At 34.2% G+C, this 26814-nt stretch overlaps 1 protein-coding gene across 1 annotated transcript in view; it reads left to right on the forward strand.

The window, feature by feature from the left end:
- Nucleotides 1-762: 762 nt before the first annotated feature.
- CCDC7 (coiled-coil domain containing 7) overlaps nt 763-26814 on the forward strand; it is a gene marked incomplete at both ends in the record, with an annotated part of 191908 nt that continues 165856 nt past the window's right edge. Inside the window, 6 exons of the mRNA XM_081051876.1 lie at nt 763-1041; nt 2194-2286; nt 9170-9253; nt 17352-17372; nt 17734-17766; nt 24041-24207. Of these exons, the coding sequence (XP_080908002.1) occupies nt 763-1041; nt 2194-2286; nt 9170-9253; nt 17352-17372; nt 17734-17766; nt 24041-24207 (677 nt within the window). The remainder of the gene's footprint in view (nt 1042-2193; nt 2287-9169; nt 9254-17351; nt 17373-17733; nt 17767-24040; nt 24208-26814) is intronic.

The following is a 26814-nucleotide window of genomic DNA, read 5'->3' on the forward strand; positions in this document are numbered from 1 at the left end:
TCCTTTGTGGAGTTATAGATGTTCTATTTATTGTAAATTCCAGGGGAGCTTTCCAGAGGCTCACCTCACACTGCCATTTTGATGACATCTCCCTCAGACACTTCTGATTATGGTGAACTACTGATTGAGCAACGTTGACCAGTCCATCCATTTGTGTACATTTTTTGGGCACTCCTGGTATATATATCGTGTGTGTGTGTATAGAGTGAGAGCGAGCCCAAAAAATGTGTACACATTTTAAGAAAGGAAAAAACATTTTAAGAAAGGAAAAAACTGTATTAAAATATGCTGATGGTAACCACTCTGAGTACCTCTTGTAATTGCAGAAGTCAAATGTGGCTTGTATTCATCTTTTGTCATTGGTATATATTGAGTATTTCAATTTTGCTATATATAGTACATATTAGCTCAAAAATGGTAGAAAGCTAAGAATAAAGTTTTAGAGTTTTCTAAATATATTCTTTCACTGTTGCCACTGTCTTCTTCTATCCAGTCAGCTCTCATCCTAAATGCCCTTACATAAATCAGTCTTCAGCCACCTCTAGGGATTTCTTACAGTTCTTAAGAATTTGTTGTTATTATTTGTTGTTAGGAATGTTTCTTTTTTCATTTTGTAATTTCTCTAGACTTGATTTTGGGATTCACTATCTTTATGTCAATTGATAATCTTGCTATCATTTTAAATCTGAAATCTTAATCTTGTATTCACAGGGAGAAGTAAAATTTTTTCACCTATAATTTGGAAGCTAAGTAAATAACAAAATGAAGCCAGTAAAGCATCTGTCAGCCTATAATAATAAATTGGCAAATGTTCCAGAACTAAGTTACAAAAAAAGACTGTTTAATTCACCATTGTCACCTAAGCCAAAGGAAAAACATAGTGTAAAAGTAGTACGTGATAAACTTGAACCAATGGTCTTAAGATCTCCACCAACAGGAGAATCCGTTGTGAGGTTTGCTTTGCCTATTCCATCAAGTAAGACAAAGGAGTTAATAGCAGAAGATGAATTGCTCAGGAAGATTACCAAACATCTGAAGCTGGTAAGACACTTGTTGGTCCCTGTGTTGGGGGGTCCCCATCACATTCCCCAGTTTAGTGATATGCTAGGAGGAATCACTAGATTCAGCATATAGTTGTAGTAATGCCTGATATTTATTGCAATGAAAAGATATAAAACAAAATCAGCAAAAGGAAAAGGCTCATGGGTGAAATCTAGAGGAAACCAGGTCCAAGCTTCAAAGATTTCTCTCCCTGTGGAGTCACACTGGACATGCTTAATTCTTCCAATAATAAATTGTGACAACACATGTGAAATGTCTATCAGGGAAGATTTTTAGAGACGGAGTGCCCTGGGTTTTATTGGAGGTTGGTCACATACTCTGTCTGTCATATATCAAAATTCCAGACTCCCTGAAGGAGAGTAGGTGTTTGGCATAAATCATTGTTTGTACAAACAGTTTAGGGGCAGTGAATCACTGTAATTAGTTACTGAATAGTGGAAACTCTTAAAATCTTAAGTTCTGAGATGCACGCAGATCTTTGTAAGGATAGGCTTTTCTAAGTCTCATGCCTGCTGTGTTAACTCTTCACTACAGTTTAGAAACTTGAGTTCTTAGTTTTGGGAAAGAAATATCCCTTTCTTTGGGTTTCTTTTTGCACAGTGATCCAGAATTGAATTGTAAAGCTACCAAATGCCAAGTGAGAACAATGAGGAATAGCATAAATATAAAAAGAATATAGTTTGTCAAACTTCCAAAATAAAGGTTTACTCAAAGTTTGAGGAGTTCAGATAATTTTCTTTAAAAATGTATTACTTTCTGGTCTCCATCTCTCTAGTTTGCCCACTCTCTTCAAAGAACAAAGTCGAGTCAGTTAGATTTTGAGGAATACTTTGGTGGTAAGTAGAGACAATGCTTCTGCTATTCATAGACAGACCCTCTCGTGGTCAACACAGAAATGGACGTGTTATAGGGCCTCTCTTCACTATTAGGAAGTAGGTTCAACGACTGGTGCTCATCACTTCTTCATGATGATATGAGATGGAGCATAAGATGGAAAACTTAAGTTTATGGCACTGGCAGAAATAAGTCTTACTGCCAAAAAAGTCCTGACATGGTTTATTTGACATCTTTTTACATTTAATATAATAATTTTAAACTGTCAAAGTATTGAATTTGCTTTGATTTTCTCAGGTTGTTTCTTCTTTGGAAGAAACCTATGGAGTTAGTACTGAAAATGTAGAAAAACCAGTTGTGAAACCGGAACATGAAAAAATATCTTTATCTGTAAGTATAAATAACCCTAATGCAGAGACATTGACATTGAAAAGAGCTAAGATTTCCTTTTGGAGTCCATATATGTCACTGAATGAATTCCCCATCCACAAGAATGATCCTCTTGGGAAACTTGAAAATAGTGTACTGATTTTTCCATCCTCTGCCAACACTTAAAGTTTAATTAAGGCGCGTGTGTGTTTGTGTGCATGTATATGTATAAATATACATATATATCTTGAGCCTATTTGCAATGCTAATGTTTCTCCTGTTTAATTTTTAAACATGTAGTTGGTTGTTAGTTTTAGATGTATACAAGTATTCTTTATCACGTTAACAAAGTTTACTTCTATTTCTAGTTTTCTGAATAAAAAAACAATAAAGAGGTTATTGAGTTTTAACAAATGTCTTTGTTGTATATAATTTAAATAACTATTAAAGTCATTATTTGGTTCTCCTTTAATCCATTAATGAATTATTTTACATATTTTAAAAATATTCAACTGTACTTTAATACACCTACTCATAGAGTATTTTTTGCCTATTTTATAATTAGTTTTGTTAGTTAGGGATGGAGTTTGACTCCTGGTAATAAAACACCTATATTGAGTCTTTCAATCCATGAACAGGTGTGTCTTTCTCCATTTATTTAGGTCTTATTTGATTTCTTTTATCAGCATTTTGTAATTTTCATCATACAAATCCTTCATGTGATTTGTTAGATTTATACATTAATATTTCATTTTTTGGAGAATGATATTTAATGGCATTATGTTTTAAATTTTAGTTTCCACATGTTTGTTACTGGTATATAGAAATATGATTAATTTTTGTTTGTTGATCTTGTATCTTGCAACCTTGCTCAGTGTACTTTTTAGCTCTAGGAGTTTTTCTGTAGATTCCTTGGGATTTTCTACATAGGCAATTATGTCACCTTCAAATAGGGACAATTTTACTTCTCCTGTCCAATAGGAATGATTCTTTCTTTCTTTCTTTCTTTCTTTCTTTCTTTCTTTCTTTCTTTCTTTCTTTCTTTCTTTCTTTCTTTCTTTCTTTCTTTCTTTCTTTCTTTCTTTCTTTCTTTTAAAAAAATTTATTGGGGTGACAATTGTTAGTAAAATTACATAGATTTCAGGTGTACGATTCTGTATTACATCATTTATAAATCCCATTGTGTGTTCACCACCTGGAGTCATTTCTCCTTCCATCACCATATATTTGATCCCCCTTACCCTCATCTCCCTCTCCCCACCCCCCTTACCCTCAGGTAATCACTAAACTATTGTCTGTGTCTATGAGTTTTTGTTTCTCATTTGTTTTTTATTTATTTCTGTTGACTTGTGCTGGCTCTGGCTCCCAGTATTATATTTAATAATAGTGATGAGAATGGACATCCTTGACTCATTCTGATTGTTACTTCCAGACAAGGGTGGAATTTCAGTTCTCTGCTTGGCTCCACCAACACTACTCTGGTGGGAGAATTGGAGTGCTACCTACTACTGCTATGTGGTGGAAATTCACTCTCCAGCCCCACTGACACCACCCTGGTGGGGAATAAGGAAAGCCAACTTTCACTGCCACCTTATTTTTCAGACCTATTCACACAGGTGGGGAGGTGGTACAGTTTTTTTCTTGGTGTTTAACTAAAGTAGGATAAATATTGTCAAAAAAGTTTTGTTTTATGATAGAGCTCCCCTTTCACCATCCTCTGGCTTTTCTTAGGGTTTTTGTTTGTTTGTTTGTTTTTTGGTCTGTGCTTACTGGCAGTTCCAGGTTGCAGGCTTTTCCAGACTCCATTCATTTGGTGTACGTAAAATGAAAACCTAAGGAACTCACTATTCCTAAAGTCCTAAGATCCCTGCTTTCTCTTTCCACCTTTCAGAATTTTCCAATGTTTGTTTGTTGTGTAATATCTAGGGTACTTTAGTTGTAGGAGGGAAGATTAGAGAAATGGGCCTAGTCTATCAGAGCCAGAACTGGAAGTCCAAATTTGTTTTTCATCTTTGGTATAGTTCCATGTTCTGATGTTTGCTTTGTCTGATACCAGCTTTCTGATGATTGGTCATTGCATATTATACCTCCTTTCAAATTGTTACTTGCAAACTATCTGACTGAGTATTTACTGTGTCTCTTTGAAACATATAGTTGAGTCTTGCTTTTTTATAACAGTGACAATCTCTGTCTTTTAATTGGAGTGTTTAGTTCACTTACAGTTAATTATACAATTAAATATCATGTAATTAATTTATTATAATGAAATGTTAATGACATGATGTGAAGTCAGTTTACTATCCTGCTATTTGCTTTCTTTTTGTCCTGTATGTTCTTTGCTCCTTTACTCTTTGCCCCATATGTTCTTTGTTCTGTATGGGTAAATTATGTATTTTTTAGTATTTCATTATATTTATTTTCTTGGCTTTTTAGCTATGTCTTTTTTTGTGCTTTTTCTAGGGAATTCAGTATGTATCTTAAACATTACAAGCTATCTTGAATTAATAGTATACAGCTTCGTTTCTAATGTGAAAACTGTGTAGCAGTATAATTCTATTTATCTCACTTCTGTTTTTGTGCTATTGTTGTTACATTATTATTTCCCCTTTTTTCTGACTGCTTTAAAGATTTTCCATTTTTTGGGTTTCAGCTGTTTAAGTATACCTAAGTGAGGTCTTCAGTGTATTTGTTCTGTTGGAGTCCATCAAGCTTTGAGTTGATGTTTTTCATCAAATTTGGAAAATTTTGTTGATTATTTCTTCAGATATATTACTGCCTCCCTTCCCTATTTTTATGACATTTCAATTACACATATAGTAGACTGCTTGATACTGTGTAAAAAGTCACACTCTATTCATTTATTTCAACGTTTCCTCTTTCCGTGCTGCAGTTTGAACAATATATATTACTCTGTCTTCAAGTTCACCAATACCTTCTGTGGTGTCTGATGTGTTATTAAACTGTATTCAATGAACATTTTATTTCAAATATTGTAATTTTCACCTTTAGGATTATCTTTTGATTCCTTTTTAGGGGTTTTCATATCTCTCCTTCTGTTATCCATCTCTTCACCTAGTCTGTCCTTTCCTGTAAATTCTTTTATTAAAAATTGAGTTTTAAATTTTTCTTATCTACTAATTACAATATCTGGGTCATCGGTGCGTTTGCTTCTACTATTTTTCTTTTGATTATGGATCATATTTTTTGTTATTCTATTTTTTTTATTCTATTCTATTTTATACTATTCTATTTTTATTATACTATTCTATTTTATACTATTTTTTAGTGGATCCCAAGCATTGTATTTTGTAGAATTTTGTAGAATTGGAAATTGTGGTACAATATTTTGTTTTCTAGAGAATGCTTGCCCTTTCCAATCTGGCATTTAAGGTGAAGGCCTAATCATTCTCATTTCTCTAAGAACTGAGTTGAGCAGGAACTGATCTATATGTTCAATTAGGTTGCATTCTTGTTTGATTTGTCTAATCCATAGTATCTCCTATTGCTGCTTCCCCTGAGGGGCTGATTCTTTGATCTTGTCAGTATTTTAGCCGCCAGGAGTTTGGGCCTCAAATTTAAAGTTTTGATTCACATTTTGGTTCAATCCTGACAGAGTTTCAAAATACAATTACTACAAGAACATGCAGGATGAGATTTTTCTGCTTTTTAGCTCCTCCTTTTTTGTAGTCGTGTAATTGCCACCGCAGTCAAACTGTAAAACATTTTCATTATCCCAAAAATCTCCTTTGCAGTCAATTTTCTTCTACCCTGGCTCCAGACAACCACTGATTTATCACTATGGTATTGCCTTTTTTAGAATTTCATGTAAATAAAATGATACAGTATGTAGCCTTATTTATCTAGCTTCCCCTTTCACCATAATGTTTTTGAGATTCACGTTGTTCTAGATGTCAGTGGTTTATTCCTTTTATTGTGAAGAGTATTCCATTTCATGGCTAAACCACAATTTGTTTATCCTTTCACCAGTTAATAAACATTTGGGTTGTTGGATCCAGTAGTTATTTTGGTTATTATAAATGAAGATTTTATGGACATTTGTGCACAAGTCTTTGTGAAGACATATGTGCTCATTAATCTTGGATAATTACTTAGGAGTAGAGCTGGTGGGTTATATTTTAAGTATGTGTTTAACTTTATGAGAAATTGCCAAGCTGTTTCCCAACATGGCAGTACCCTACCAGCTCTGTATAAAGTTCCAGTAGCCCCGCATCCTTACCAAAATTGGTATTGTCAGTCTTTCTAATTGTGACCTTTCCTAATGGGTATGTAGTCTTCATTTTCTGCCACTTTCTTAGCAAAATTCAGATGAGGGGTGCTTGGTGAGAGAAACAACGAACTTTTTCATAATTAAAAATTTAAATATCCTTATCTCTGGCTACTACCTCCTCTTATACTTCCCATTTAGTCTACTCAATATTCTGACTCTCAAATCCTTTGATTCCATTGGGTACTATAATCCAGTGGTCCTGCTACTTTTTACCGTCCCAAAATCCTCCTTGTGTTTTTACTTACCTAGATCAGATTCCATGGTCCATTGTTATTGCTCCCTTGCATATGTAGTTAATGCTTGTGCCCTGTCCTTTATTGATCTTATTTTGTTAAACTGCAACCCTGATCTAATTGATATCTGTCTATTGTCTTTATATTTGTGACACATGAATGTGGGTGGAAGAAAATCCCCAAGTATGCTAATGATCTCATTTTATCTTTGTGGTTAGTAACTCTAGTTTATTCATCTTCCCACTCTCTTAAATGACTATTGTGATTTACCCCCTCTGGCATAGGTGTTTGCCGTGATAAAAAAATCTATGAACCTATGACTATGTTTAAAATGCAGCGTTGAGGGAACATATTCCTCAGGGAGAGCATTACATGAGAACCCTAACTGTATATAAGCATCTGAGATTTGTTTATCATGGGTCAATTCTATGATTTATGAATCACTGGTCTTCGAGAAGAGCTTCAATTATTGTGACATTTTAATTTGTAGCTATTTTTTCCTTAAAGTTTTCTCTTGACTATTAAGTGGCCAGTATAATCAGAAGTCATAATTAGCATCCACTTTTTTAACAGAGATATTTGTAAAGTATACACACAGTGGTTACCTTTTTTTGGCCACCCATTATATTTCAGGAGTCTAAGGCTGAGATGCTTCATTTTCTGCAACTGTGTAGAGGACAATAAAAGACATAACTGGGCATATGTCATTAATGGGCCATTCCTCAGAATATATTTTCTTAAACACTTTCTTTCCGGAATAATTTGCTAGTATAGCATTTGGAGCATGGTTTCTTTTGAATTTTTTTTTTTTTTTTTTGAGAGCCCACTGGCCCATGTGGGAATCGAACCGGCAGCCTTCGGAGTTAGGAGCATGGAGCTCTAACCGCGTGAGCCACCAGGCCGGCCCCCTGCAGCATGGTTTCTTATCTTATATGTTTGGAGGAACATAATTTACATGCACAAAATTATTTTCAAATGTAGTTAAGTATGCTAAAATATATGAGGTTAGACAATTAAGTTCATGAACTCATCCTAGAAAAAGTGCTACATACCTCATTGCTGAATATCACTAAGGTCACCTTTGAAGTACTCCCCTTGGGATGCTATGCACCAATGCCAGCACTTAATCCACCCTTCAAAGCAATTTTGGAACTCTTTTTCTGGAATAGCCATCGGAGCTGTCATCATTTTACCCTTGATGTCCTGAATGTTATCAAAATGTCTTTCTTTCAATATTTCCTTTATCTTTGGGTAAAGAAAGAAGTCACTGGGGGCCAGATCAGGTGAGTAGGAAGGGTGTTCCAAAACAGTTATTTGTTTACTGGCTAAAAATTCCCTCACAGACAGTGCCGTGTGAGCTGGTGCATTGTCGTGATGCAAGAGCCATGAATTTTTGCAGACAAGTTCAGGTCATTTTTGTCTAACTTTTTCATGCAGCCTTTTTAGCACTTCCAAATAATAAACTTGATTACTGTTTGTCCAGTTGGTACAAATTCATAATGAATAATCCCTCTGATATCAAAAAAGTTTAGCAACATCGTTTTGACTCTTGATTTGAGTCAAAACGGAACTGACGGAACATTTTTGGTTGTGGAGAATTGGCTGACTTCCATTGTGCACTTTGACGCTTTGTTTCTGGGTCGTATTGATACACGCATGTGTCATCACCAGTGGTAATATGGTCCAGAACATCATCTTGCCTCTCCAAAAGTTCTTGGCAAACTTTGATTCTCCTTTGCTTTTGTTTATCAGTGAGCTCCTTTGGAACCATTTTTGCACATACCTTTCTCATGCCAAGATTTTCAGTTAAGATTTTCCTGTTTCTCTATCAATGTTTACTTGGTCTGCTATGCTTCTCACAATCAGCCGATAATTTTGATGCACAATTCAATGAAGTTTTGCAATGTTTTTGTCAGTTCTGCTCGTTACGGGCCGCCCTGACCTCTCTTCATTAGTGACACATTCTCTCCCCCTCCGAGAAACATTTAATCCATTTGTACACTGCTGTTTTCTTTATGGTATTATCCCCATAAACTTGGACTAACATGTTCCTGATTTCACTTCCAACCTTGCCAAGTTTACAAGATATTTAATGGTTGTTCGTTGCTCTAATTCAAGCTCAGATATTCTCACAATGGTACACAAAAACACCCAACAATAGTAATGAACGCACCTCAGCAAGACACCACCACATGTCAACACGAACACAGCTCTGAGACATTGATATACCAAGGTTATGAAACCTTATTGAGCTGTTTGTACAGTGCTGCCAATGAAAGTGCATGGTGGCACATTTGCAAACTTAATTGTTAGAACTTGTAGATGAATGTGCATATAAATTCTGAAATAAAAGTAACTTTTTATTTTGTTATTCTTTTCAAAGGTTGGGGATGATCTGCGTTCATTTTTGTTATGTTGTTCACAATTTGCTGCTCAGTTAGAAGAAGCAGTTCAAGAGGAACATCATGTATGTATTTTGTGTAAACTGCCCAGTATAAAACATTACTTACTTAATATTTTAATAATTTTAATTATTAGTAATCAGTGTTAATCAATAAAACAATAATATTAATTGTATGTAATAAAATTAAATGTTATTAACAATAATTTTAGTAATAAAACATTTAAAGTTATATTGGTGTTTTGAATTGAATGTGATAATAGTCAGTATTATTAGTCCAGATACAATGCCTTAAATAATTATAAAGGACATTAGAAAGCATTATTTATTTTTCTTTCTTTTTTTTTTTGCAGTTATTTTATTTTATTTTTAACACTTTATTTTGACATTCAATATTAATTTCAGTTGTACAGCATAGTAGTTAGACATTTATATAATTTAAGAAGTGAACCCCCTGACTAATCTAGTACACACATGAAACTATGCATAGTTATTACCATATGATTGAGTATATTCTTAATGCTTTACTTTATATCCCCATGACTATTTTGTAACTACCAATTAGTACTTATTTTTTTTTAATTTATTGGGGTGACAATTCTTAGTAAAATTACATAGATTTCAGCTGTACAATTCTGTATTACATCATCTATAAATCCCATTGTGTGTTCACCACCCAGAGTCAGTTCTCCTTCCATCACCACATATTTGATCCCCCTCACCCTCATCTCCCGCCCCCCACCCCCTTACCCTCTGGTAACCACTAAACTGTTGTCTGTGTCTATGAGATTTTGTTTCTCATTTGTTTGTCTTGTTCTTTTGTTCTTTTTGGTTTATATACCTCATATCAGTGAAATCATATGGTTCTCTGCTTTTTCTTTCTGACTTATTTTGCTTAGCACCATACTCTCAAGATCCATCCATGTTGTCACAAATGTTCCTATATCATCTTTTCTTACCGCTGAATAGTATTCCATTGTGTATATGTACCACAAATTCTATATCCATTCATCTATCGAAGGACATTTTGGTTGTTTCCATGTTTTGGCCACCGTAAACAAAGGTGCAATGAACATTGGAGCACACATGTCTTTATGGATAAATGTTTTCAGATTTTTTGGGTGGATACCCAGGAGAGGGATTGCTGGGTCGTATGGTAATTCTATTCGTAAATTTTTGAGGAACCTCCACACTGCCTTCCATAATGGCTACACCAGTCTGCATTCCCAGCAACAGTGTATGAGGGTTCCTTTTTCTCCACAGCCTCTCCAACACTTGTTACTATTTGTCTTGTTGATGATAACCATTCTAACTGGGGTGAGGTGATATCTCATTGTGGTATTGATTTGCATTTCTCTGATGATTAGTGATGTTGAGCATTTTTTCATATGTCTATTTGCCATTTGTGTGTCCTCTTTGGAGAAATGTCTCTTCAGGTCCTGTGCCCGTTTTTCAATTAGGTTGTTTGTTATTTTGTTGTTGAGTTTCATGAGTTCCTTGTATATTTTGGATATTAGCCCCTTATCGGAGGCACTGTTTGCAAAAATCTTCTCCCATTCATTTTGTTGCCTCTTTATTTTGTCTATGGTTTCTTTTGCTGCACAGAAGCTTTTAAGTTTCATATAGTCCCATTTGTTCATTTTAGCTTTTACTTCCATTGCCTTTGGAGTGAAATTCATAAAATGCTCTTTGAACCCAAGGTCCATAACTTTAGTGCCTATGTTTTCTTCTATGCAGTTTATTGTGTCAGGTCTTATGCTTATTCTTTGATCCAATTGAATTAATTTTGGTACATGGTGACAGATAGCAGTCCAGTTTCATTCTTTTGCACGTGGCTATCCAATTTTCCCAGCACCATTTATTGAAGAGCTGTCTTGGTTCCATTGTATGTTTTTAGCTTCTTTGTCACAAATTATCTGTCCATATTTATGTGGTTTTATTTCTGGGTTCTCAATTCGATTCCATTGGTATATGTGTCTGTTTTTCTGCCAATACCATGCTGTTTTAATTATTGTAGCCCTATAGTACAAGCTAAAGTCAGGCAGTGTGATACTTCCAGCATTGTTCTTTTTTCTTAAGATTGCTTTGGTTATTCGGGGTCTTTTGTGATTCCAAACAAATCTGATGATTTTTTGTTCTATTTCTTTAAAAAATGCCATTGGGATATTGATGGAGATTGCATTAAATCTGTATGTTGTTTGGGTAATATGGCTATTTTAACTATGTTGATTCTTCCAATCCATGAGCATGGAATGTCTTTCCATTTCTTTGTGTCTTCTTCAATTTCCTTCAAAAATGTCTTATAGTTTTCAGCATATAGGTCCTTCACATCCTTGGTTAAGTTTATTCCTAGGTATTTTATTCTTTTTTGCTGCAATTGCAAAATGAATTGTTTTTTGTATTTCTTTTTCTGAGATTTCATTGTTAGTATATAGGAATGCAATTGACTTTTTACGTTGATTTTGTAGTCAGCAACTTTACTGTATTTGTTGATTGTTTCTAACAGCTTTTTGGTGGAGTCTTTAGGGTTGTCTATATATAGCATCACGTCATCTGCAAAGAGTGATAATTTAACTTCATTCCCAATTTGGATGCCATTTATTTCTTTCTCTTGCTTGATTGCTCTGGCAAGGATTTCCAACACTATGTGAAAAGCAGAGGTGATAGGGGACAGCCCTGTCATGTTCCTGAACGTAGAGCAAAGGGCTTCAGTTTTTCACCATTAATTATGAGATTAGCTGAGAGTTTTTCATATATGGCCTTTATTATGTTAAGGTATTTTCCTTCCATACCTATTTTATTAAGAGTTTTAATCATAAATGGATGTTGAATCTTGTCAAATGCGTTTTCTGCATCAATTTGTATAATCATATGATTTTTGTCCTTAGTTTTGTTTATGTGATGTATCACATTGATGGATTTCCGGATGTTAAACCATCCTTGTGTCCCCGGGATGAACCCCACTTGGTCGTGATGAATAATCTTTTTAATGCATTGTTGTATTCGATTTGCTAGAATTTCGTTTAGGATTTTAGCATCTGTATTCATCAGAGATATTGGTCTGTAGTTTTCTTTTTTTGTGTTGTCCTTACCAGGGTTTGGTATCAGGGTAATGTTGGCCTCATAAAATGAGTTAGGGAGTACCATCTCTTCTTCAATTTTTTGGAAGAGTTTGAGCAGGATTGGTATTAGATCCTCTTTGAAGGTTTGGTAGAATTCACTAGTGAAGCCATCTAGTCCCGGACTTTTGCTTTTGGGAAGGTTTTGGATGACTGATTCAATTTTGTTACTGGTGATCCGTCTGTTTAGATTTTCCAGTTCTTCATGGTTCAGCCTTGGAAGGCTATATGTTTCTAAGAAGTTGTCCATTTCTTCTAGGTTATTGAATTTGGTGGCATGTAACCCTTCATAGTATTCTTGGATGATCCTTTGTATTTCTGTGGTGTCTGTGATAACTTCCCCTTTTTCATTTCTGATTTTGTTAATTAGTGACTTCTCTCTTTTTATCTTAGTGAGTCTAGCCAAGGGCTTGTCAATTTTGTTAATCTTTTCAAAGAACGAGCTCTTTGTCACATTAATTTTTTCTATTGTCTTTTTGTTCTCTATTTCATTTAGTTCTGCTCTGATTTTTGTGATTTCCGTTCTTCTGCTGACCTTGGGTTTCACTTGTTCTTCTTTTGTAGTTCTTTAAGGTGTAACATGAGGTTATTTATTTGGGATTTTTCTTGTTTCTTGAGATAGGAGGTCTGTAATGATATAAATTTCCTTCTTAAAACTGCTTTCGCTGTATCCCCAAAATTTTGGTAGGATATATTTTCGTTGTCATTTGTTTCTATGTATCTTTTGATCTCTCCTCTAATTTCGTCTTTGACCAGTTGTTCTTTAAAAGTACGTTGTTTAATCTCCATGTATTTGTGTTTTTTCCTGCTTTCTTTTTGCAGTTGATATCCAATTTCAAAGCCTTGTGATCAGAGAATATGCTTGGTATGATTTCAATCTTCTTAAATTTGCTGAGGCTGATTTTATGTCCCAATATGTGGTCTATCCTGGAGAATGTTCTATGTACACTAGTAAAGAATGTGTAGTCTGATGTTTTAGGATGAAGTGCTCTATATATGTCAATTATGTCCATTTCATCTAATGTGCCATTTAGGGCTGCTATTTCGTTATTTATCTTCTGTTTGGATGATCTATCCATAGCTGTCAATGATGTATTTAAGTCCCCTAGTATAATTGTGTTTTGGTCAATTTCTCCCTTTAGTTTTGTTAGTAGTTGCTTGGTATATTTCGGTGCTGCCTGATTGGGGGCATAAATATTGATGACTGTTATGTCTTCTTGTTGTATAGTCCCCTTTGTCATTATGAAATGTCCATCTTTGTCTCTTGCTATCTTTTTCACCCTGAAGTACCTGTTTCATCTGATATCATTATGGCTACACTTGATATTCTCTGGGTACCATTTGCTTGGAGTGTCAATGTCTGCCCTTTCACTTTGAGTCTATGCTTGTCCTTGTAGCTGAGATGTGTCTCTTGGAGACAGCATGTGGTTGGGTTTAGTTTTCTGATCCAATATCCTACTCTGTGCCTTTTTATTGGTGAGTTCAGTCCATTTACATTTAGGGTGATTATTGATATGTGAGGATTTCCTGTCATTCTATCTTTAGTTTTCTCTTAAGGCTGTGTCTCCGTTCTTTCTTTGCCTTTTTGTTGTCTATTATGTTTGTGTGGTGATATTCTATGATGTTTTCCTCTGTTTCTTCTTTTATTACAGCATGTGTTTCAGTTCTCGATTTTTTTTTGAGTGGTTACCCTTAAGTTTATATATAAAAAAATTTGATATTTATAGTATTCCATTTTCTTCAGCATGCTTACTTTCTCCATTCCCATATTCCGGTTCAGGCCTTTACTCTCCCCCTTTTTATGTTTTGGTTGCCACAAATTGTCCCTGTTGATGGTGGTCGAATAGCCTCCTTTAGTATTTCTTGTAGTGCAGGTCGTGTATTAGAAAATTCCCTCAGCTTCTGTATGTCTGGAAAGGTCTTTATTCTTCCTTCATATCTAAAGGATATCTTTTCTGGATATATCAATCTTGGATCATAATTTCTCTCTTTCAATAGTTTGAATATTTGGTCCCACTCCCTCCTGGCTTGTAGAGTTTCTGTTGAAAATCTGATGATAATCTAATGGGCTTTCTTTTGTAGGTTACTGTCTTCTTTTCCTTGGCTGCCTTGAGGATTCTTTCTTTGTCGTTGATTTTAGACAGCTTCCATACAATGTGCCTTGGAGAAGGCCTGTTGGGATTGAGGTAATTAGGTGTTCTTTTTGCTTCTTGGATTCGAGGATCCAATTCTGTCCACAAGTTTGGGAAGTTCTCATCAACAGTTTGTTCGAGTATATTCTCTGTTCCCTTCTCCTTTTTTTCTCCTTCTAGTATGCCCATTATTCTTATATTGTTCTTTCTGATGAAATCAGAAAGTCCTTGTAGAGTTCTTTCATTTCTTTTAATTCTCAAGTCTCTTCTTCCATCTGTGTCATTTCCACGTTTCTATCTTCGATGTCACTGATTCTTTCCTCCATCTGGTCAAGTCTACGACCTAAGCTGGCTATTTCATTCTTCATTTCTGCTATTTAGTTCTTAATCTCCAGAAATTCTATTTGGTTCTTTTTTTAAAATTTCTATCTGTTTCGTAAATGCTCATGTTGTTCTTTGATTGCGTTTCTGAGTTCATTAAATTGCCTTTCTGTGTTTTCTTGCATCTTGTTGAGTTTTTTCAGAACTGCAATCTTGAATTCTCTGTCATAAGTCACATATTTCCATATTTTTAAGTTTCTTTTCTGGAGACTTTTCACTTTTTTTCTGAGCTGTTGTTGCCTTGGTTATTCATGGCAATTACTGATTTATTATTTCTCTTCCTAGACATCTACAGGAGTGGCTTCTGCAACAGGTTGATAGGAAGAGTTCTTTCTTTTGTTTTCCAGTACTTGTTGGTAGAATGTTTTATTTTCTCTCCAACTGCAGCCTTGTTTTTCTCTCTCACATGACAGTGCTATGTTTTCTCTGCATCATTCCAGCTTCTCACACAATGGGGGAATGCCTGGGAGACGGGTTTCACCTCTGTTAATAGTTCACCTGGGTCACAGGGCGCAGTGTCCGACTTTGTAGGGTATCCGATGGACACATGCCCCATTTGGAAGACCACCTCAGGGATGATGTAGATGCCTGATCACTGCACTGTACACCTGAAGCTGAACAATAATGAATGCCAACTATAATTATATATGTATATACATACATATGTTTATATGTATATACTTACAAGAAGCAGAGTACAGCATTAGGGATAGAGATAGTGAAAATGTAATGGCTCGTGCGATGTCAGAGGGATAGTGGATGGGGTGAGGGGGGTTCACACAGTGTGAGGGATATAAATGATAAACATCTAAGTATTACTTTGTCTTGTGCACCTGAAACTAATAAAAAAATCTAAAAAAAAATAATTATTGAGTAATATCCCAATGGAAGATGCTTTTTGGATTTTGCTTTTACAGTCCAATTTGGCATTGTGATCAAAGAGTGTTGTTTGTAATATTTCCATTTTTACAACCTACTGGTTTTCTCTATGTCTTAATATATAATCTATTTTTTCCACGTGCACTTGAAAAGGAAGTATGTTTTCTATTGTGTGAGTGTAATCAGTGTTAGTCAGGGTGTATTTCATATATAACTAAAGGTTCTACTTTATTAAGTTATTTGATTTTATTAATGTCACCATTTATTTTTAGTTCACTTGACTTGTCAAACTGTTTTATATCAGTGATTATTATGTTACTTGTTACATAGATATTCCTAAATATTATATCTTCATTGTGGAATGTATGTTTTAACACTATAAAGTGTACTTCTTTGTCTAGTTTAGTGGTGTTGTGGCTCAATATTTATTTTGGTTTTAGGGTTGCAACTTCTACTTTTTTATTGTTTCTATTTTTACAGTAAATATCCATCATTTTATTTTTAACCTTTTTGAATCACTACATTAACATATGTCTGTTGTATATAGCATGATCTTCATTGCTTTACCAATTTGAAAATTTATTTCTTTTAATATGCAAATGATGCCTATTTTGATATGCTTGATTCTCAAACTTTAGCATACAAAGGAATCAACTGGAGGGCTAGTTAAAATACACATTGCTGGCCCTACTCCCAACTCGCAAAAGTTTTTGATTCAGTAGGCTGGAGTGGGACCTGACAATTTGCATTACTAACAAATCTGATTGTTTAGGTGGTGCTGAGGCTGTTGTTCCTGGGACTACACTTTTTGAACCATTGATTTAGAGTTAGTGTTGCCAAAGACACAGTTTAGACTAGCTTGAATTTTTTGCTAATTAACTTTTTTTCTGATGGAATACATATAGTAATATTTTTCTTTAATAATGCAATTCAAAACTTTTATCCAGATATGATAGTTTTTGTGTTTTTTTTGTGGCAGGTGTAATCATTTTAACATTACATTTTCTAAGTGGTAAATATTAGTGCCTTTTGGACTTAGTGATTAGTTTTGTATATTTAATTTCTCACAATTTTTCATACCAGATGTTTGCATTTTCTATTAAAAATATCAAGTAGTAGTATAATACTTTATGTCTTGATTTTTAGGCCTTTTGGCAGAGCAAAGTTATATTGAAAAGGTAATATTGGGTAAAATAATGCTCTTCATTATTTTACTCTATTCTGTATAAAAATAAAATAATACTCTTTTGAGAGTAATTTGAATTTTATCCCTTAACTACATTAAGAAAATATATGAAATCATTTATGTGAATTATTTGGGGTCTTCTAACATATATAGATCTATTATAAAGATGCAAAATTCTTTTTTTCTGGAACTATTAGGTTGGTGCAAAAGTATTTGCAGTTTTTGCAATTTTTAACCCTGTAAACCGCAATTACTTTTGCACCAACCTCATAAGTTGTCTGTGCAAGATGTACTAAAACCTATGGCAAATATAAAAATACTTTGATTTTTGGATTATAGATTTATAATTTCATTTTATAATTTGTACATTTTTGTGATTGAAAATTGTAAGAAACTTGAATTAAATATTTTGTCATATGCATTGTGAAGAATTTTATTTTAAAACGTATTAAAACTTTATTTTACAGATTTTGGAATCTCTTTTTAAGGTATGTTCAACATATTTCACTTTAAGCCTACTAAAATTTAATACAGAAACACATGTAAGTTTTGAGAAAGTAAAAAGTAGTCACAAACTTGCTACTGTATGTATTTAAAAAATTTATGTTCCAGTTGTATGTTACATTAGTCCTAATATGAACCTTAGGATAAATGATATTAGGTTCAGTACTAATAGTTGATATGTGAAAGTTCTCTCTCTCTCTCTCTCTCTCTCTCTCTCTCTCTCTCTCTCTCTCACACACACACACACATACACACACACACACACGCATACACATTTATTTCACTGTAGAAATTTAACTTGTCAATAACTATTTCTTTTATGTTCCTGTTTTTTTTTTTTTAAAGTGGTTTCAGCAGCAAGTCCATCAGGTGGAAGAGGTAAATATAACATTTCTTAAATGTTAATTAAATTAATGTTTTGTCTCATTTGCAAACCAATTTGAAGTATAATTTAAAGATTTTTGAATATTATAATCCTATGGTTATAATCTTGATTTAGATAGAAAAGAATGAGTGGGTAGAATAAAACTGTCAGTGATTTACACACCACATTCCTGAACATATCTGGCATACTCTGAGTTTGGCACATTCTTTCTCCTAAAATTGAACAATAGAAATTGAATTATTATTTCCCTAATTTACATAAAAGAACAAGTGACAAGATAAAACTTATCAAGTTAAAAATTCCCCTATATTTAAAAATCTTGTATAATATTTTGTGTAACATGGTTACTCATAAAATTATATATTGGTATTCTTCAAAATTAATGTTATTTCAATGATTTTGTTTTGTGCTTTTTTATTTTCAGGTGCTTTACAAGCAGTTTGAAAAATTACTGGTCTCTATCCTTATGGGCTTTTAATTTTTTTTTGGAAAAGTCTTTATGGATGCTGTTAATATAGCAGAATGATTTTCAGGGTAGCTTCTGTGAGTCATACAATTATTTTAGTTTACCTTTGGCTATGTTTGTGGTTTTGTCCAATTAAACACTCTGGAAGCCCAGACACTTTAAATTAAATAGATTTATTTTTTTCAGATGTAAATTAAAGAGTAAAGATAGAAATGGTAACTGTATCCTAGCACCTTCTTGTTATTTTACCTGTGGCCCCAGAATAGACTTTCATGGTCTTACACCATGAGAGAAAAATCTTGCAGATAGTTTAGGAATTATGGAAGTAGTTGAATTTTTCTTAAAAACTGTTAACTGATAAACTGGCACCTACTGTAGAGGTTAATTTGGGCGTTCTCTCCTTGAAAGAGCCAACTAGGGGTATCAAATAAGATTGGAGTTGTTTTTGGATTATCTACAAAACCTTAACAGTTTAGTTGAGGACCATACTTTACAGGTTCAGAGCTTTTTTTTAAAAATAAATTTATTGTATACTACTGAAGCATTTCTCAACCTACCCAGACTGGATTCTGTCCCCATAACAAAGAAAACATTTTGTATGGCTTTCTGCGATTTATATGTTGTTAAATTCAACAGGCATTTTTTTTAACTTTAGCCATAGTTAACATTATCAATAACTTCCTTATTTTTAAAACACTATTTCTTTGTTTTTTGTGAATTACCCTCTCCTGTCTATTGTTTTACCTCTTTGGCTGTCTCCTGTTTGGAGTTACCTTCTATATATAACAGTTAAATATGTTGGATTGCCTCAAGATTTCATCCTATGTCTTCCTTTTTTTTTTTTTTTTTACTTCAAACTTTTCCCCTAGGCAGTCTCATCCAGTTTCTTCACTCAAGTATTACCTTTATACTGGTGATTTAGAGATAAACACCTCTTGCTCAAAACCATCTTCTGAACTCCAGACATGTATATAATTACCTACTAGATTATTCTATCTCAAACCCAATGGGTCCAAATCAATTTTTTACTGCTAAACTCATACCTCTTCCAGTGTTCCGTCTCTCAGTGAATGGTAATACTAGCATCTATCCTATTGGGTAAACCAGAAATGTGGTAATTTACCTTGACAACTCGATTCCATCTATCCCTAATATTCAATCCATCTCTGAATCCTTTTGATTTTATTTTCTAAATAACTGCCAAATGTGTCTACTATACTCTGTATCTACTGCTTATACCTTGGTGCCAATAACTGTTATCTCTAGTATAAATCCTGATTTTCATATTCACCAGGAGTAATCTTGCATATACCACTAAACTTCTGATCTGAAATTCAAAGTTTTTCAGTGTTTAAACCCATAATTGATATTTTCATAATCAATTGAAATGCGATTGATTAATGATTAATTGATTAGTCATTCCATCTCTGAAATGCAAATGGGTGAGGTCTTCCGGTCACAAGGTAAATTTTCCTTTTACTACAAAACCTTTAAGTTCACTGCTTTGCAACGGTTAGCCAAGAGTTTGGGGAGAGAAGTTTCGTCAAAAGCTTTAGTAATTTATCAACAGGTTGGAGAACAAAATAAAAGTTAGTTAAAGAAGACGTTGAAGAAAATGGTAGCCTGACAACAGCACAAAATATTGTTTGTCCAAGTTGAATGGTCTTACTTAAGAAAGCAGAAAATGGTGGTGTTGGGCATGAGTGGCAGGATTTGGATTGACAGATGTATAATATCTAGTATTACCCACAATAAGTCTTCTTACTGTAGCCTCACTATTGGAACCAGTCGGGTTTTAATACCTGCTGGTTGATGATATTAAAAGCCCAAATTTATTTTTTGTTTAATTTATAAATATTCTTATGGGGTTTACTTATTGGTATTATAGGGACTTTTTTGATAACTAAATGAATGTTTTAAAAATTAAAATCTGCTATGTTGTTACATAAGTTTTTTAAAAACTACAGTTGTAAAAAAAACCAAGGTACTCATGGAAGATTTATATGTCCATAAAAATATATAAGCATATATGTTTAAATTACCATGTTTCCCCGAAAATAAGACCAGGTCTTATATTCAAGTTTGCTCCAAAAGACGCATTAGAGCTTATGTTCAGGGGCTGTCATCCTAAAATTCATGCCAGGGCTTATTTTTCAGTTAGGTCTTATTTTCCGGGAAACACGGTATGTGTGCACAGCAGGTCCTCAAGTAACATCGTTTTGTTCAACATCGTTTCATCATAACATTGATGAGATGCCATAGGAACTTAACTCTCATTTATATCAGTCAGCTTATGACAAAATTGGATTTGTTATACATCATTTCGCTTAAATTGCAGAACCTATAGACGACATTCAGTGAGGACTTACTGTAGAAGCTAAATGTGTGTTTACGTATGTATATTTAAAAAGTCACAAAGTTTTTCTTGAGGATAAACAACAGTAAATATATCTAGCAGACAAAATTCTATATACTATGGTTCCATTTATATGTAACACACACCAAAGGTTAGCATGTGATATTTTTATTAATTGGTACATTGTCTAAGTGTTATGTTATCCTGGTACATTGTCCAAGTGTTATATTATCTCCTGCGTTTTAGGGAGTGTTTCTTAAAGCATAATTGATAGAGCATGTTTAAATATCTCCTAAGATACCTGTTACAGATGCACATTTCAGACCTCCAAATCAGACTTACTGAATTAAAGATTTTTTTTGTGTGTGTGTGGGTTAGGAATCTTCCCCTTTAACCGGCTCCCTTAGAGGATTATTATGCACTCTAACATTTGAGAATCTTGGAATACTACTGTGTTTATTGCTGACATATTTTATTGTCACTACATACTGATGAGGTAAACGCCTGTGGTCCTTTTGCATTAACAGAGTTGAGGCCTTCAGAATATACAGTGACTGGCACTAGATAAATGCAGGATAAGCAAGTAGGCTAAATGCTTCAGAGTTGTGCTGGAACCTATACTAGTAGGTCTCTTTAATGAAATCTTATGGCTGATAACCCCACTGTCTCACCCATATTTCCTTAGTTCTATGACATTACCTCTTTCCTAGAAAGAACTTATGTTCACATTGAATCCATACTGGGACATATAATGTATCAGTTAGGGTCTAATCAAAAGACAAAAATGACAGAGTAATCTGACTAGGGAAAGTTTAACATAGAGAATTATTATAATAGAAGAATACCTACTACAGAAGTGGAGATATGCAAGGATAGAAGATACAGGGAGCAGTCTCTACCTCTATGATTGAAGTAGAGTACTCAAGGAGGGAGCATATCTGAATACTCACATCTTTCCTCTTCCCCTAACCAATGGCTAAGATTCAGATCTTGTGAAGAAGAAACAACTGTCATCATTGGATGGCAAAAAGTTTGCTGGAGTGCTATGATGATGGCATTAGAACTCACTGGACAGTTGCCCATGAGGGTGGTACACTGGGAAGACATCCTCTGTGGTGCTGGGAAAAGCAATCTTCCAGGGAGGTGCTGGACTTCTTGCTGGGAAGCTGTCCACAAGGGTGATTTGCTGGTAATCTTCCCAAAGAGAGGTTTTGCACTGGTAGATTTTAATAAGAAGTTCTGAGAGAAGCTGCCCATAGGAATGAGTCATGCTGGGGACCTTGCTAGGAAGCCATCATGAGGTTGGTGCTGTTTAAACTTGCTGGAGGTGAACACTACTAGGTATATACTGTGCACTGCCCTAGGATTACACACACACACACACACACACACACACACACACACACACACACACAACAGAACTAGGAAGAGAAGCTCCTTTTTCTTCTAGTGTCTAGGACCCTCCACTGACAAAGGTTAACATCATGCCACTGTCAAGAGAGAAATGTTCACTATTATAAGCAGGACTTCAAAGAATAGATTTTCGATGAGAGACAAGAAATTGATAACTGTAGCTGATTGCTACACCACATTTTAGACTCAATTTGTGATTGGTGTCCTCTTCTTTGGGCTCGTATCTTTGTCCATAGACTTTCCATACATTTCCTTCTTCCCTTCTACCTGTTTTGCATCTCCTAATCTCAGGCTTGTAGTACATTGCCCAGTATTTACTTGTGCTGTTATATCCTAATCCCAGTCCAAACACTCATTACTAAAATGAAAACTCTGTTCTAAATTCCCAATGCTAGAATTTCTCTTTGCTGAGTCTGGGGACTATGCCTTGACTACTACTTCCCCCCCACAGCTGTCCCTCCTATCATAAGGATTAAAGGTGTCTGTATGGATAGATTTCTATTATTCTTCTAAAACTTTCTTACCTCAATTGTTGTTCTATTTGCTTGTGTATCCATGTATTGGCTGTTTCTGGGTTTCTTTTATTGTGTTTTTTGGGCACTCATTCTTTTTTTTTTTTTTTTTTTTATTAATTAATTTATTTATTAGTTTCAGGTGTACAAAACAAGGTAATACTTAGACGTTCATCATTTATATCCCTCATACTGTGAACCCCCCTCCCCCCATCCACTATCCCTCCGACCTCACACTGAACCATCACATTATATATATAAAATTATAGTTGGCATTCATTAATGTTTAGCTTCTGATGTACAATGCCATGATCAGGTATCCACAGTATCCCTGAGGTGGTCTCCCAAATAGGACGCATGTCCATCGGATACCCAACAAAATCTTTACAACATTATAGAATACCTTCCCCAAATTAATTTTCAAAAGAAAAACCCTGAGGCCATCTTGTGGTTACCAGCTGCTTCCAAATCCCTTCACCTTTCCCCTTATCCCCAACCCCCTCCCACACACCCATCTAACCACTCTCGGTTTTTTCTCTGCGTCCCCAAAACTGACTCTGATTAGTTCATTCACATAGTCTTTTCTTTAGATTCCATATATAAGTGAGATCATATGGTACTTGTCTTTCTCTTTCTGACTTATTTCACTTAACATAATGTTCTCTAGATCCATCCATGTTGCTGCAAATGATAAGATTTCTTTCTTCTTTATGGCTGCGTAATACTCCATTGTATAAATGTACCACAGCTTCTTAATCCAGTCATCTACCGATGGGCATTTTGGTTGTTTCCATATCTTGGCTATTGTGTAAAGTGCTGCAATAAACATAGGAGTGCATACAGATTTTTGAATTGGAGTTTTGGATTTCTCCGGGTAGATTGGGCACTCATTCTTGCTGAACTTTGTTTAAATAGTCTTATTGCCTAAAGTACCAATTATTGTCTGTCATCTTATTCAGTGGCTCTTACTGATTCTCCCGGCAGCTCATTACTCTGTAGCTTGATGTATTCCAAAAGGCTTAAGACACCCAAGTGGATTTCAGTCTTCTCCATACAGACTGAGGGATACCAGCTCCATAGACCATTATACTTTGACTTTTGGGAGTTAGTAGTAGAAGATATTAGTCTTTGAGAGCAAATTATTGTCTTTCCATAATTTATCACAATAAGAGTATTCTTGTAATGGATTTTGGGAAACAGTTTAAATTCTCTTGTAAATATTTTGAATTTCCTTTAACTGGTTCTGCTACAATTGTTACTGCACTTGCTTAAAATTGTTATATATTAAAACAGAAGATTGGATTTGAGTTTTGACATGTAAAGGTCAACACTTGGCTGTAATTCTGTTGCTAAGTAATTGCTCATATCAATGTATTTGTAAAATATTAGTACTTGATTATAGCTATAGATAAAAATAATATAAAATTATTTAGATAAGATAAATGAAAAAATGAAATTGCTTTGAGGTAAAGAAACAAAATGGGTATTTCCTAAGTAACTGGCAAATTTTATTATTTTAGCTAAGTAAAGGTCACAGTTTTACAGAAGCAGAGTATACAACATCTGATAAAGAGGTCACTTTAAACATTGCACAAGTAGGAAAGCATGCTAAAAAACTTGAAGAACTGAAAGATCGCCTTAGAGAAGGATCCAGATTCTCCTTGAAATCCCTGAGGTCTAACTCCATGTAAGTTAAATATGAGTTAGTAGAATTAAAACAGTACGAGTGAGTATATAATTAGTAATGAATGTAAGATAGTGGTTCAGATATTATACTACATACATAGAGCTTCTAAATCAAATCAGAAGGTCTAGTCAGCTTGTTCTTATTTGAAATTTTAAATAGCTTAAAATGGCACTGTCAATACAGTATACACTCACCACATGTGGCTATTAAAATTAAAATTCAATTAATTTAAAAAAACAATTTCTTTGTCATACTAGCCACATTTCAAGTGCTTTGTAATCACTTGTGGTTATTGTTATAAAGTTTTATTGGACATTGCTAACTTTGAACTATCTGGCTTATAAAATCTTCTCTCAGTATGATTAGGTAGTGTTCATAATAAATAGGAAACTAAGGTATGATTAAATAGTTCATTGTTCATGAATATCATTATTTAAAGTTGCATAGGGTTATGTTCCAAAGAATAAATTCCTACTTTTTAGTTGAGAAAAGGCTTCTTTTTTTTTGTGGGTGGGAGGAGGATTCAAATGAATGATTATGGTTATACTCCCATTATCTGTTGATGTTCGTTTTTGATATTTGAGGTTTATCTGTCTTGAAATTAAGTAGATGAATAAATCACCATCATAGAATATCTTCAGTGATTTTTTTCCTCACATAGTTACTTTTTTTGTGTGTGTTGAGAACACTTCAGATTCACTCTCTTAGCAAATTTCAAGTATACAATAGTATTATTAACTGTAAATACCATGATGTATATAAGATCTCCAGAACTTATTCAACTTATAACTGAAAGTTTGTACCCTTTGACCAACATCTCCTCGTTTCCCCAACTCCCCAGCCCTGGAAACCTATTCTACACTATTCTACTCCCTGGTTATGAGGTTTGACTTTTTCAGATTCCACATACAAGGTTGTGAAGTTGTACAGTATTTGTCTTTCTCTTTCACTTAGCATAATGTCCTCAAGGTTCATCAATGTTGTCACAAATGGCAACATTTCCTATTTGTTTATGGCTGAATAATATTCCATTGTATATATTTACCATGATTTCTTTATTCGTTCATCCATTGACTGAAAGTTAGGTTGCTTCCATATCTTGGCAGTTGTGAATAATATTGCCATATACATGGGAGTGCAGATATCTTTTCAAAGATACAGATTTTATTTTCTTTGGATATAGATCCAGAAGTGGGATTGCTGGTCATGTGGTAGTTTTATTTCTAATTTTTTGAGGACTCTTTATATGGTTATCCATAAAGGTTTTATCAATTTATATTGCTAACAGCAGTATACAAGTGTTCCCTCTCTCCATATCCTTGCCAACACTTACCTCTTGTCTTTTTTGATAACAGCCATTCTAACAAGTGTGAGGTGATATCTCACTGTGGTTCTGATTTGTGTTTCTCTGATGATTACGACATTAAGCACCTTTATCATGTACCAGTTGGCCATTTGTATGTCTTTTTTTAGAAAAACATGTCTATTCATTTGTCTATTTCTTTGTCCACTTTTGATTGGGTTATTTTTTTTTTGCTATTGATTTGTATAAGTTCTTTATATTGATTGTATAAGTTCTTTGGATATTAACCCCTAATCAGATATTTCCTTCCATTTTGTAGGTTGCCTTTTCATTTTGTTGATATTTCTTTCACTGTACAGAAACTTTACATGTGATGCAGTCCCATTTGTTTATTTTTGCTTTTGTTGGCTGTGCTTTTGGTGTAATATCCACAACATCATTGCCCAATGTCAAGGAGTTTTGCCCCATGTTTTCTTTTAGGAGTTTTATGGGTTCAGGTCTTATACTTAAGTCTTTAACCCATTTTGAGTTTATTTTTGTGTATGGTATAAGATAATGGTCCTATTTCATCCTTTTACATGTAGACATCCTGTTTTTCCAGCTCTGTTTGTTGAAGAGGCTATCCTTTCCTCATTGTGTATTCTTGGCATCATCCTCAAAGATTAGTTGACCACATGCATGAGTTTATTTCTGGACTCTCTGTTGTGTTCCACTGGTCTATGTGTCTATTTTTATGCCAGTACCTTACTGTTTAGATTACTATAGTTTGAAATCAGGAACCATAATTCATCCAGCTTTTTTTTTTTTTCCTCAAGATTTCATTGGCTAGTCAATATCTTTTCTGGTTCCATATGAATTTTAGGATTGTTTTCCTATTTCTCTGAAAAGTGTCATTGGAATTTTGATAGGGACTTCATTGAGTCTGTAGATCAATCAAGGGGTAGTATGGGCAATGTTAATTATTCCAATCCGTGAACATAGAATATCTTTTTGTTTGTTCCTCTATTATTCTGTTATCTTCAATTATATCTGGTATGGTAATTTATCTAAATAAAAATTTATATTCATAAACAACCTTTTATTTGCATTAAACTTAAACTAACCCTTTTTATTTTATAGTGTTAAAATAGAAAGGAGCCATAATTGGGAGGGATTACTATTTATTACACAATTACTTTGTTGATATCTCCATCTGTCAATGACTAGAGTTAGAGGAATGAAGGGAGTGGTACTTGAGTTGGCTCCAGTGGGGGTTGCATAATAGATGCTTAGTTCAGAGGTTCAAATATATTCCCTTGAGCTAT

This window comes from Rhinolophus hipposideros, assembly GCF_964194185.1.
Source record: "Rhinolophus hipposideros genome assembly, chromosome: 1".
NCBI classification, from domain to species: domain Eukaryota; kingdom Metazoa; phylum Chordata; class Mammalia; order Chiroptera; family Rhinolophidae; genus Rhinolophus; species Rhinolophus hipposideros.